Source organism: Frieseomelitta varia, unplaced genomic scaffold (genome assembly GCF_011392965.1).
Source record: "Frieseomelitta varia isolate USP_RPSP 00005682 unplaced genomic scaffold, Fvar_1.2 scaffold_489, whole genome shotgun sequence".
Taxonomy (NCBI): Eukaryota; Metazoa; Arthropoda; class Insecta; order Hymenoptera; family Apidae; genus Frieseomelitta; species Frieseomelitta varia.
The window spans coordinates 237,529-250,479 of NW_025110244.1; the positions used below are offsets into that span (position 1 = coordinate 237,529).

Sequence of the window (12,951 nt, forward strand, 5' to 3'; positions counted from 1 at the left end):
TAAAAATATGTAATGTATATTAGAAAGGAAAAAAGATAGTCAAGTATGAGGGGGAAACATCATGAGAAATAAAGAGAGAGGGAAAGAGAAAGCAATTCAATGAATAAGTAAGAACAAGTGCCTGTGTAACAAAGAGAGGAAGAATATTTAACCTTTTTTGTTATAATATTGGTATGTAATTTCATCAACATTTTATTAAGAATTTATACTAAGTTTTTGTCACAATTATATTTACATTATATTAATAGTAACTCTTTTAGTTATACACATATTGTAATCTGTAACCATACCTTGTGTGTGTGTATATATATATATATGTACGTATGTATTTACATTTTTTATGTACAATATGTTTACATTATTTCTATATTAACAATATAATAGTGTTTTTTGTAATTTTGTAAAGGCTAAGGTGTAATACTGTAAATATATGTTTAGAATTTTCATATCATAACAAAATAAATTTTATTCAGTTCATAAAAAATTAATTAAGGTTGTTTATTTATATCTTAGAATTATTAGTACTATTATAAAATATATCTAAATGATACTTATCAAACTTTGGATCTTTTAATACAATATGTTTCCAATGTAAAATTTCAGCTATTAAAATCATGAATGCTAATAGGTATCCAACTATAATTGCAATAAATGCACCTTGTAACTTATGAAGATTAACCAATGCTTTCTCTGATTCAGCTTCTTGTCGTATTTCCATGATTTTTGACCATTCCATGACATCACTTAACCATTTTTCAACTAATCCAATTTCTATTATACGCCTTATCTAAGAATATATATTGTGTAAGTTAAATTACTGCTAAATAACCTTTGATAGTTTTACAGTAATATATAAAAAAATAATACGTACTAAAGTGTCAACTTTTGGTTTCAATGGTGAATTTTTTTCTAAACCAAGGGCTATTGGCATATTTATAACACATTCCTGCATGATGTGCAAATTATGTTTTGATGATATATCTTCTGTAGTTTTATTTTCTTTTTTTTCTTTCTCTAATATTTGTCTCTTCACACGGGCATGTCGAAGCAAATAGGAATTTTCATAATAACCAAAAGAACCATTTGCAACTTTTTCAATAGCTTCATCTTCTTGTTCAATTAATTGGAATTTGTTGCCAATTTTTTGGCTACTAAGATCTGATGACATTGAAAAAAAATTTTTACTTTCTTTATTCCATCCTCCAACTCCTATAGAACTTTTTGCCAATTGTTCCAGTGTATCAATAGTAACTCTGTATTCAAATTGAAATATAAATAACATATAGTGTACTAAAATATTTTGTTAAAATAATTTTTACCTGGCAACTGGATTTGCTAGAGTTGCAGTCATGCTAGCTCGATAAGCAACTGTTACTAAAATGCTATAAATCCACCACCACCCAATTAATACTCTCACAGCCCAAGGGCTTGGCAAGCTTGGCAATGAAACTTGAAACAGCATACTATAAGTATATAAAATACTATTTCCTATTTCGGTAAATAGATATAATCCTTTTAGTTCGTTCTTCATTGATATGTTTTGAAAATGCATTTGATTTTTATAGAAACTGATATGTCTTTTATATGATAATGACAAAAAATAAAATATAGCACTTCCTAAAATTAAAGTAAGGACAAGAGCAATCCAAGTATAAAGTCTGAAATACAAAATATATATTTATATATGTTATCTATTAATCAATTAATTAATTTTTTCATTTTATACTTACTTGAATGGAAGTATTAGAAGCTTCCATGAATTTTCAGTTAAAGATTCTGGTGTCAAAAATGTAAGACATTCAGTATTATATGGGATAGTAAGGTCAAAATAATTCAAATGGTGTAATGTATAATACAAATCACCCAAATAAAATGCAGCCTTTCCTTGTATAGCTTCACTTACTAGTCCAACATGAGTTTGATTATCTTCTTCAATTCCCCATTTCTCAGAAGTAATATTATCAGGCATATAATATTTTGGTTTAAAATTCATTGCTTTTGATATGATCTGTATTAGCTAGAAGATATGAAATAATATAAATATAAAGCATTAAAAATTTATTTATATATAGCACATACTTCAAATTCTATTCCAAGACCTTCTATCTTGTCATCTGGTTGTTTGTTATAATATATCCTTGATTTTTCTGTCACTGCTGGAATATGCTCAAACACGGCAATTCTAAAACATATATCAACTTTTTATATTCTATTATTTTTTTAAAGTAATAGTTATAATTATAGCATTTTAATTTTTTCTACAAACTGCAAATGCTTTTTTTGTAAGTTGGTGATTTTCTCTGTAAAATGATTGGTACCATAACGCCATTTGCCTTTGTACCAAGTATCTATACACTTTGTTGCAATAGATTTTCTTCTGTGAGAAGGGAAATAAATTGTATCCAAATTAATTTTTTCTTTGGAAACTTTTCCACCCGAACGATGCTTATATTCATTGTATTGGCGAATAAAAACCACATTAATTATTCTATTCCAAAGATAATGCAGGTATGGTTGAAATAAACGAGAATCATATATCAATAGAAACAATCCACGCGTATTAATGAGACGTTCTCTGAAAATAAAAAGTCAGATTTAGTATTTCAAATACGAAATTTATTGATAAAACATTACTAGTATAAATACAAATATAAAATGTAAAACATTGGTATGAATACATTCAAAACTTTATAGTCATCTACATAAATTGTTTAAAACATACAGTGCCTGGAATAATTATATACAACAAACTAAATATTGTTTATTACAAACATTTATTAAGAATTAGCAACGATCTAAAAAGTCGCTCTTATTAAAATGTTTAACATATAAGTTAAATCGTTATCCGGAATAATTACTTAATATACTTACTTTATAACTTATTTAGTAGTCAGTTTGTTTACTTTGTACTTTATACTTGTGCGATAAATGTTGCTAATGGTCTTTATCGCATAAGATATCTGTGCGTATATTACAAAATTAAAATAAAATTCTTTACAATCACTCTAATTTTATAAAAATGACATCCGCTAATGCTACTTAAAATTTTAGCGATAAGTATCCGCGATACGTATTCGTGGTTAACACAAAACTTACAACTTTGCGGTTCGATCCTTGACGTCATATCGATCCGGTGGAGCATTAAAATATATGCAAAACAGTTCGTTTAGCGGAAAATGAAAACTAATTTACTTTCAAATATCTGTGAAAGTAATTGCTTCAGCATGTAAGGCCTTTATATAAAGAATGATTCTGGCAAGTATTTCTATTTCAATTGGTGTCGAGGAAAAACCGAAAGGTGCGTAACAAAAAATGTTCCTTATCCAATTTCGGTTCAATATATTTCAAGCCTTTTAAACAAAATTTATCATATCGCATAATTCCTCTAAATATTATATTTATAACTATATCGTAGAGGAATTACGTGCAATTAAATCGTGAAGTCCCAGTATCTTATAATACTACAATTTTACTAATTTTCACTCGATAATAAATCAAAATCATTGTTTGTAATATCGATTGATAATTTTATTATTATTGGGGATTGGTTCGAAACTAATTTTTTAAATTCTCGAAACTCGAAACTCTCGAAGTACTTTTTTAAGATTTTATTTTGTAAGAGGAATTTCCTGTTTCAAGAACCGGTGTTAATACTTTTCATATAAATTTTTGTTGTGGCCACAAAATATAAACAAAAATATAACAAAGTACAAAAATATTTCTTATTCAGACTCTTCCTTAAAGACGCCAACATCTTTCTCGATCTAATGTACTTCTAATCTAATCAAACATTCTTTGTTTACATTGCAATTGATTCTTTCTTATGTAATTGTAAGTTTCAAACGTTTCGGATCACCGAGAAAGTACGAAGTTTCGAACTCTTGAAACATGAAACTTTCTTTCGACGGGTTTGGAATGGGGATTTCAACGTTTCGAACAAATCTGATTATTACTTAAAAGTTTAGAAAATTTGTTTGTTTGCATTTTGCATCACATAATAGAACTACTAAATGACGGATTTTGAAGATTTCAGAACTTTTTTGACAATATTCTGATTATACATTTACCTTTCTGTGTACTGCAAAAATTCTGCTGTCAAATATCCATTGGCAATTAGTATAACGTATGCACGGCAATCGACTGCTTTTCCCTCGGTCAAAATTCTTTGAATTCGCCGTCTTGGTCGTAAAAACTGTTCATTATCCCGCAAAGCAATCTACAATGCATGTTATATATATATATATATATATATATATATTTTGTACAGGAAGAATTGAGAGTTGTAGATATCTCACCTCGTACTTTGACGTGTTTGAAAAATTTTCGATATTTTTAACATCAACGAGATTTCGATAGACAGAATCGCTGACAAAAACGATGCAGCTGCTTTGATTACTAATTTCCTTCACCATTTCTTCGACCATGAATTTTAAATTCTTCTCATGGTTCTCGCGTTGATGACTCTTATAAAATATGCTATGCAATGTTGTAAATGTTCGCTAAATAATTATTTCTTTTAATTAGAAACAAATTACGAACTAGACTTTCTCGTAAATTAATCCGCGGGCGTCAAAGAGATATAAATTGACAAAAATTAACTTAACAGAATTATCCAATTGGATTGTGTAATATAATTGTCAATTAACATTTGTGAAAATTGAGTTTTTTGTTCTATTGGATTAGATTTCGTTAAATCTCAACCTTAATGGCAATAGTACACAGCAAGAATGTAATAAATATAATATTGTAAATATTAATTAAAGTACTACGTGCAGGAAAATTGTTAATTAAAGTGATATTAATTTAAGCTTCATTAATGACGATACCTTTTACCAGATACTAATACGATTTGAAGAAACAGTGTGATAAGTATCATTGTTCGAATTCTACTGCTGAAATGCTTGTGCAATTTTCGATTGAAACGCTATACAGTATTGATTATATATTGGATCTTTTTAATTTGTTTTATTGATTGTGCAAAGAAGGTTTAAATATTTAGGAAACCCATTTCCTAGGAAATTAACTATATAAAAAATGCAATTGATTGAAATGCAAATGCAATTGATTGAAATGCAAATGCAATTCACTTATATAGCAGTTCTGTTCATGTAACTTTGAATAGAACATCACGGTGAATTCAGCAGAAATTGAAATGAAATTTAAAAATTAAATTTCAATTATTATTATTGTCAGGTCGTGTGCAATTCACAGGAAATCGGGAGTTTGATAATTAAACTTTTCAGCAATCACTAATAATATGAAACGTAGGCAAACAACTGTCTTTGCAAACAACTATATTACTTGTATAACTATTGTATAAGTATATACTGTTGATGAAAATATATTGCAATGATCAAAGATAATTACAATCTTATTTCTTCTTTTATATTAAAGTATAATGTATGTGCGAATATATTTGTGCGGCGAATATATATTTCTGAACCTTTACTGACTTAATTCGATTGTACTCAATAAATTTATCAAACCATATTATGCATACAATGGAACCTTTATTAACTTTCGAGTATGTTAATGTGTAAGTAGTATACGCTGAACTCTTCGACGAATAACTTCATTATTATTTTTATTTTTCTTTATGTGAGTATTAATTTTTTTAATGACTGTGTACAATTACCGTCACTGTAAAAAAAGAAAATAAAAAGTGATGTATGAATCATATTATTTCCGATATATACTTATGTGTTATCGTTATCTATATGACGTAGCATGAATGATGAACAAATGAAATATGTCCTCTTAAGCATAGTTTTAATTATTATTGTGTTGTATAGGTATTTTAATTGAAGAACTTAGTTAGGATGAAGGATATAATAGCTGACCTACCAAAAGGTCCTTTAGACTCTTATAGAAAATGTGCAGCATTTGATTGGAAGCTATTGAAGCTTAATTTAGAAGGAGAGGATTTCGTGAAATTTCAGGTATTTGGAAAGAGATTTTATTCTAGTAATATATTTAATACATTTTCATATTTGAAATTTCTTTGTCATTCCAGAATACTTTGTGGGATTTTATAAAAAAGTCACCAGCATTTCAAAGACATACCTGTGCTACTTTAGATGAAGAACGAAGGCTTTGTAATGCTCGTGTTCGAGCACTAAGGGACAACAATATTGCAGTATACATTATTAACAATAATAAATAAAAAGAAAAACAATTAATTTTTATTTATATAAAATATATAATTTTTTTTATAGAATCCATTAATTCATGCACATTGGTTTAACATAATGTTTCAATATGAAGCATCTATACCAATAAAAATGGGCGTGATGGATGGTATGGTACCAAGTTCAATTCTTGCACTGGGCAATGAAAATCATTTTCAGACTGTAGAAAAGATTCAAGAAGGACAAGTAAGCATTTAATGAAACATATTTCAATATTGATTAAAGATTGTTAATCCTTATTTTAGTAAGGTCTTTTATTTATGTTTATGTTAATAAACTGTAACATATTATATAATGATAAAAAAAATTATGGTACAATTTTTTAGTATACATGTTGTTTTGCACTAACGGAAATATCTCATGGAACAAACGCAAAAGGAATAAGAACTACAGCTACATATGATGCAAAATCAAAGGGTTTTATCTTAAACACCCCTGATTTTGAAGCTGCAAAATGTTGGATTGGTGGTCTAGGTGAGTAATATAATAGGAATATACCAAATGAATTTAAAAAATAAAAATGTATGCATTTTCAGGAAAAACTGCAACACATGCTATTGTGTTTGCACAACTAATTACACCAGATCAACAAAATCATGGACTTCATACTTTTATTGTACCTGTCAGAGATCCAAATACCCATATGCCTTATCCAAATATTAATATTGGTGACATGGGTGAAAAAATTGCGTTAAATGGAGTGGACAATGGGTTTGTAATGTTCAACAACTATTTTATTTCTCGAACATGTTTGTTAAATAAAACAGCAGATGTTACTGAAGATGGGAATTATACAGCATCTGTGAAAGATAAGAGCAAACGATTTGGTGAGAATTTAAAGAAATCATATACTATCTTTGATCCAATCTGGATAGCAATTTTAACTATATATATTTAAATTCGCATAGGTGCATCCTTAGGTGCATTATCTTCGGGACGTATTACTATTACATCAATATGTGCAAATTTTGCATCTGTTGCAATAACCATTGCTATACGATATTGTGCTGTAAGGAAACAATTTGGACCATCAGAATTGGAGGAATGGCCAGTTATAGAATATCAAGCGCAGGTATTTAAATGACTCGAATGAAAATTTAAAAAAAAAAAAATATGTTGCGCGTACAATTAAAATTTAACATAAACATGTAGCAATGGCGATTGTTTCCTCACTTGGCAGAAACATATGCTCTAAAAATATTTTCCGCTGAGTTTGTAAACCAAATGTGCGAGTTTAATTTCAAACTTATAACTACAAAAAATCAAGATAATATTGATAATGAAGGTATGGAAATTCACGCATTATCTTCTGCAACAAAACCAGTATGTTCATGGACCAGTCGAGATATTATACAAGATTGTAGAGAGTCTTGCGGAGGGCATGGTTACCTTAAAAGTACGTCGATTGTAAATTACATATAACGAAATAATTTAGACTTTGTTTTTATTTTATTTAGTTTTTATTTGTGATTGTTAGTTTCACGTTTGGGCGACTTGAGAGCTGAAAATGATGTAACTTGTACATTCGAGGGTGAAAATAATGTTTTGATTCAGCAAGCTAGCAATTGGTTATTAAACCAATGGTCAAATATACTAAGTGGAAAACCAATAAATTCTCCTTTGGGAACAGCAGATTTTATGAAAGATGCCAACAATATTTTAATACATACCTTCTCTTATTCAACAATCGATGAAACAATGAAACCAGAAAGTATGAAAACCAATTTAAACACTATTCACGATTCACGATTTTATTTAATATCTATTTTTTACAGATATATTTTTATCCTTTACGTGGTTATTATGTTATTATGTAAAACGAACATATGATCAGACACAAACCTTAAAACATAAAGGATATGATGATTTTGAAATTAGAAATAATACTCAAGTATTCTTTGCACAAACATTATCTCTATTATATGGGCAGGTAATAATTATATTATATATGAATATATATATATATATATATATATTAGTAATTTATGAATATATATATATATATATTAGTAATTTATTTTTATATTAATTTTGTTAATATCTTTTATAGCATGTGATAATGAAGTACTTCATAGAATGTATTCAAAATCCTTCATGGAGAACAGAAGAGCGCAATGTGTTGACAAAATTATGTTCACTTTATGGAGCGGTTATTTTAGAAAAAAGATTGGGTGACTTTTATGCTGGTGGTTACGCGTCACCCAAGAGTAATATGGATAGATTATTACGAGAAGGAATTATAATTTTGTGTAAAGAATTGGTTCGAGAGGCAGTAGCGTTAGTCGACGTATTGGCACCACCAGATTTTATATTAAATTCTTCATTAGGAATGTCCGATGGTCAAGTGCGTTATTTTGTCTATGTTTCAAATTTCATATTTTTTGAATCTAACAATTATCTAAATCTATTTTGTATACAGATATATGAACATATCAAAGAAGAAATATTCAAAGTTAAAGAAAACTTTGAACGGCCGTCATGGTGGAGAGAAATAGTACGATCAAAATTATGACACGTACATAACATATAATTAATATTTTTTGTTGCTATATTTTTAATATTTTTTATTATATAAAAATTATACATTTGGAAAATAAAAATTTATTACAAAATTCTGTCATAATTAACTAATTAATTTCTTATATATTTTATTATAAAATACTTGGAAAATGAGTAGTAAATTGTAATAATATTATAATTCTGTGTGTCTACTAACCGTAATTAAAACTTTATCTGCTTCTGCAAACCATTCGTTATAAACCATTTGAGGTTCAATCATCCAAAATTTATGGAACGATATAGGCTCTTGTGAAGCAAGATAGGCAGGTGCATAGTCCGAAGGACGAGCCTGTAATAAATATATTACATTTTGAAGTTACACTTTCATTATTTACACTTATTATTATTTTAAATAAAATAAATAATTTCGTAAAACATACTTGATGTAACATCGGTGAATGTACTACTTGCACCTTCATTCGCGCTAAACATATTCCAAAAAGGTACATATCATCTGGAGTTGTAGATGATGGACAATTACATCCACCAGGTTTTATCATTTTATGAACTAAAGGTGCAGATAAAGCAACACCTGCTCCACCTGTTAAATATTCATACCCGTAAGCATTGTCCCAAAGTTGAAAACCATATCGTTCTCCAATAGCAACTGGAGATTTTGGATTGTAGCATGTTAATAAACGTAACATGCGCGCCATGCTAATATAATTGTAAATAATGTTATATTAATATTCATCATTAAATTGTATATATTATATATTATAAACAAAGATACATACCTAAAGATCGTATCATCATCACTGATTATTAACCAATCTAAATTTTTCCTTCTCAATATTTTATCTGCTTCTACTAAAATACTGTATGTTTTTGCACAATGCCCTTGTGTTGTATTTGGTACAATGAAAGTATCTGGTAAATGTTTATCTACACTAGAAAGAGACACATCATTTTACTCGTAATTAACACATATTATTATTTAATTAATTATCTAATAAAGGTGATTGTACCAACAGCATCACTAAAATAACCGATATTTGTAGCATATTTTGCCCATGTTCTTTTAATCACAGGAATCCTTTCAGTATGAAATTTTGCACAAGTTTTTACAGCAAAATATATATTTTCAGTGGTCACAGATGAACCCTTCAATTAAAATAAAGAATTATTATTATTATAGGAAGTTATAATTTATAATTATTTGTATTGACTTACACATGGATGAAAAAATCTTGGATATGTAGCACAGTCAGAACTAGATATAATACATATTTCAGATACGTGTGTTAATCGTACTCCTTTATCAATTTTTAATACAAAAGATGCAAATTCATATGATGCATCAATTGAAAAATCATCTTTAGGTTTACCACCTTCATTAATTTTATGTAGTAAACTAAAAAAATAAAATTTATGTCATGCATACAATTGAAATTTTAAAAATACATTTTAAGATAAGACATATATATAACACCTAATTAACAAAGTTGAGCTTATTGCAAAACCTGAAGCTATATGAGGATATTTAAATTTTTTCTTATGCTCTGCAAAATGATGTATGATAGTTGGTTCTTGATCATACAATGCATGACCAATCCATATATTCTAAAACAAACACAGCTTAACTAAGCAAACATAACTATTCTAAAAATAATTATATTTTTGAATAAAAACTTAAAAGAACATACTTTATTTTCTTTATACTTAGAAAGAATACCCAATAATTTACTCAATCTAATTGCAGTATTCTCCAGACAGAAGAAAAACCATTTTGAAGCAGGATATGTATCTGACAAATGATTCAGAAGTGGTATTATTGCCCAAGATCCATTAATATTTAATTTATGAGATAAAATAATTTTGGGAGGATCCTAATGAAAAAATTAGATATTTTATACAAAATTATATTTTATATATAGTATTTTTAAATATAGTAAAAGAATTTAATTACATTTCATTATACATACCTTATCAAGAGCATCTGCTTGTTCAAAAATATTTTTCTTTAACATTTCAGCTTGTGCCATGTGATAACCTTCCTTTTGATCTAATATTACAATAACTATATCACTGGGATCTGCAAATATTTATTATATATAACATTATAACATTTATTTATATTTGATAATAGACCAAAGAATAAGTAGCATGTATAACTTACCTAAACCATTTACATTAGTTTTACCCACGAATAATATAAAAAATACGAAGAACATGGAATGTTTAAAGCACATTGTTCCCAAAAATTCAAGTTAATTACTATACTCTTCTGTAAGAAAAAAATTAAAAATTTCTAAAAAATAAAAATATTCTCTTGTATTGATTTAGAAAGACCAAATTATTTATTCCTTATTTTTAAGAAAGACTGTATTATAATTTATTTCAATATTTATAAAAGTTTTGACTTTAATAATGAATAATTTTAATATTTGAGTCTTTAACAGAATAGGTTTTGAATTTTGGCTGACTGGTAATATACGATACCATGTAATTTATAATTTAAAATACATATGTGTAACGTATTTCAAATCAGAAATATAATATTAATTAATTTGAATATCAAATATATTAACATATTATTTTATATAAATTCACCGTTAAATCCTTTTGTTGAAACATCCTCCATCACGAAATGTCTGCACATATCATGCGCGCGCGCATGTGTGTAAAGTATGGTATACTATATATTAAAAGTACATAGTAGCAATACTAGTAATACTAATAAAAATTTGTTTACATTTTAAATATATTTTTTTAAAATTAAATTTACTTCCGATGTTAGTTTTTATTTCGTATACAATAATCTTAACATAAAAATATTTTAATCTTATTTTTTATTTCGCTAACAGAATATCGTTTATTATTTTACTAGTGTTAATTGATAGGAAGCAATTATTTAATCCTTAATTAATGTAATCTAAAATTAAAATTAATATATTTTGTACAATGATACACACTAAAATATTTAAAAATATAATTATTTTCCTATTTGAAAAACTTAGACTATCAAAACTATCAAAATTATATACTATCTAAAAATATTTTATGTATGAAATTTTTTGTTATAATTCATACTTTATATACAAAATATATACAAAAGTTTTAAAAGAAATATTGTACAACATATAATATATTTTTCTATAGAACACCTAAAATTCACATATATTATATATATTATTTAAGTAAGAAGTAATTCATATTCAAAATTATTTGCATTTTATTAACTGCATTGTGTTTTCCACTTTCTTTCTATATAATGAACAGCTTTGAAGTATTAAACAATTTATGAAGATAAATATTTTCTGCCATATAATTGTGCCTTTTTCTCAAAGCCAATAGATTTAATAGGTGTATTTAATTTATAAAATGGATTCATAGAGTACTAGAAAAGAAAGATGAAAAGTTTATTATATAATTTCAGTAAAATATCACATAATTTAATATATAGTTTTACCTTTATGTACATTTCATACATTTCATTAAAGAAATTTTTTATACCATCTTCATTTTTACTATCATGTACCATAACAAATCGGATATGAGTTGCAGTAACAAATGCACTCACAAACCATTGATTAAACTTATCTACGACTTTTAAATGCATATTTGTTGTTTTCCAAGTATGTTCATCTACAAGATCTAGAGCAGCATGTGCAATGAATTGGTTTAAATGTGTATAATCTTCTTTCTGTTGAAAATTCAATAATGTAAATGACAACGTTTTTATATTGCAAGTACATTTTCTTACATTGCATACAATCAACAAATAATTTTAACATATATTACTTAAGTATAACCTATAAAAATTATGAACCTTCGAGTCTTTCCCAGAATTGTTGAATTCAATTTCAAATAAAGGATTATCAGCATGTCCGACGATTGCGAAATAATAGTTAGCTGTCATTTTGTTAACTGTTTTGACATATTTCAATTAAAACTTCATTTTCATACATTGACACTTCTTCACTGTCACGTAAGTACTAAAAGTATATATGTATACGATATTAATGTAAGAAAAACTGTTCTGGATCTGATAAGTACAATATTTTATATAAATAATTTTCATAGCAGTATGAAAATCAAATTTGTATTCTCCAGTAAGAAATCTATTCAATGTTATCTACACATAACCAGTCACGTGATGTTAACTAAACTAATACATTTAGTAAACTATAGTTTATAGTATATATATATAAATTATATACATTGTATTATATATTATATATTATAAAAATTAATTTTTGTT

General features: G+C 26.8%; 4 protein-coding genes across 6 annotated transcripts; 1 reads left to right on the forward strand and 3 right to left on the reverse strand.

Moving 5' to 3' along the window:
• Positions 1–47: 47 nt before the first annotated feature.
• On the forward strand, positions 48–8,800 carry LOC122533011 (peroxisomal acyl-coenzyme A oxidase 3-like). Of its 3 annotated transcripts, XM_043662300.1 has the most exons (13): positions 86–171; positions 3,052–3,298; positions 5,793–5,939; positions 6,014–6,136; positions 6,216–6,374; positions 6,515–6,662; positions 6,725–7,015; positions 7,097–7,260; positions 7,341–7,584; positions 7,666–7,899; positions 7,964–8,118; positions 8,239–8,532; positions 8,608–8,800. In XM_043662300.1, exons 3-13 carry the CDS (start codon positions 5,820–5,822, stop codon positions 8,698–8,700), a joined length of 2,025 nt encoding a protein of 674 aa, XP_043518235.1. In that variant the 5' UTR covers positions 86–171; positions 3,052–3,298; positions 5,793–5,819; the 3' UTR covers positions 8,701–8,800. The 3 variants fall into 3 exon arrangements, with proteins under 3 accessions (XP_043518234.1, XP_043518235.1, XP_043518233.1); XM_043662299.1 differs by lacking the exon at positions 3,052–3,298 and having other exon boundaries at positions 48–171; XM_043662298.1 differs by lacking the exons at positions 86–171; positions 3,052–3,298 and adding an exon at positions 5,485–5,598.
• LOC122533010 (ionotropic receptor 21a) lies at positions 477–5,004 on the reverse strand. Its single transcript, XM_043662296.1, has 9 exons — positions 4,827–5,004; positions 4,296–4,476; positions 4,068–4,216; positions 2,267–2,575; positions 2,080–2,182; positions 1,731–2,017; positions 1,320–1,658; positions 872–1,253; positions 477–787 (listed from the first exon to the last, which is right to left on the reverse strand). Exons 1-9 carry the CDS (start codon positions 4,874–4,876, stop codon positions 503–505), a joined length of 2,085 nt encoding a protein of 694 aa, XP_043518231.1. The 5' UTR covers positions 4,877–5,004; the 3' UTR covers positions 477–502.
• On the reverse strand, positions 8,573–11,450 carry LOC122533014 (beta-1,3-glucosyltransferase). Its single transcript, XM_043662304.1, has 10 exons — positions 11,301–11,450; positions 10,867–10,974; positions 10,673–10,782; positions 10,394–10,576; positions 10,180–10,310; positions 9,921–10,101; positions 9,716–9,851; positions 9,485–9,632; positions 9,128–9,404; positions 8,573–9,036 (listed from the first exon to the last, which is right to left on the reverse strand). The coding sequence occupies exons 2-10, from the start codon at positions 10,937–10,939 to the stop codon at positions 8,881–8,883; spliced, it is 1,395 nt and encodes a 464-aa protein (XP_043518239.1). The 5' UTR covers positions 10,940–10,974; positions 11,301–11,450; the 3' UTR covers positions 8,573–8,880.
• A 454-nt stretch (positions 11,451–11,904) lies between these two features.
• Positions 11,905–12,858, reverse strand: LOC122533021 (probable trafficking protein particle complex subunit 2). Its single transcript, XM_043662325.1, has 3 exons — positions 12,520–12,858; positions 12,160–12,393; positions 11,905–12,087 (listed from the first exon to the last, which is right to left on the reverse strand). The coding sequence occupies exons 1-3, from the start codon at positions 12,607–12,609 to the stop codon at positions 11,989–11,991; spliced, it is 423 nt and encodes a 140-aa protein (XP_043518260.1). The 5' UTR covers positions 12,610–12,858; the 3' UTR covers positions 11,905–11,988.
• Between the last annotated feature and the right edge of the window lie 93 nt (positions 12,859–12,951).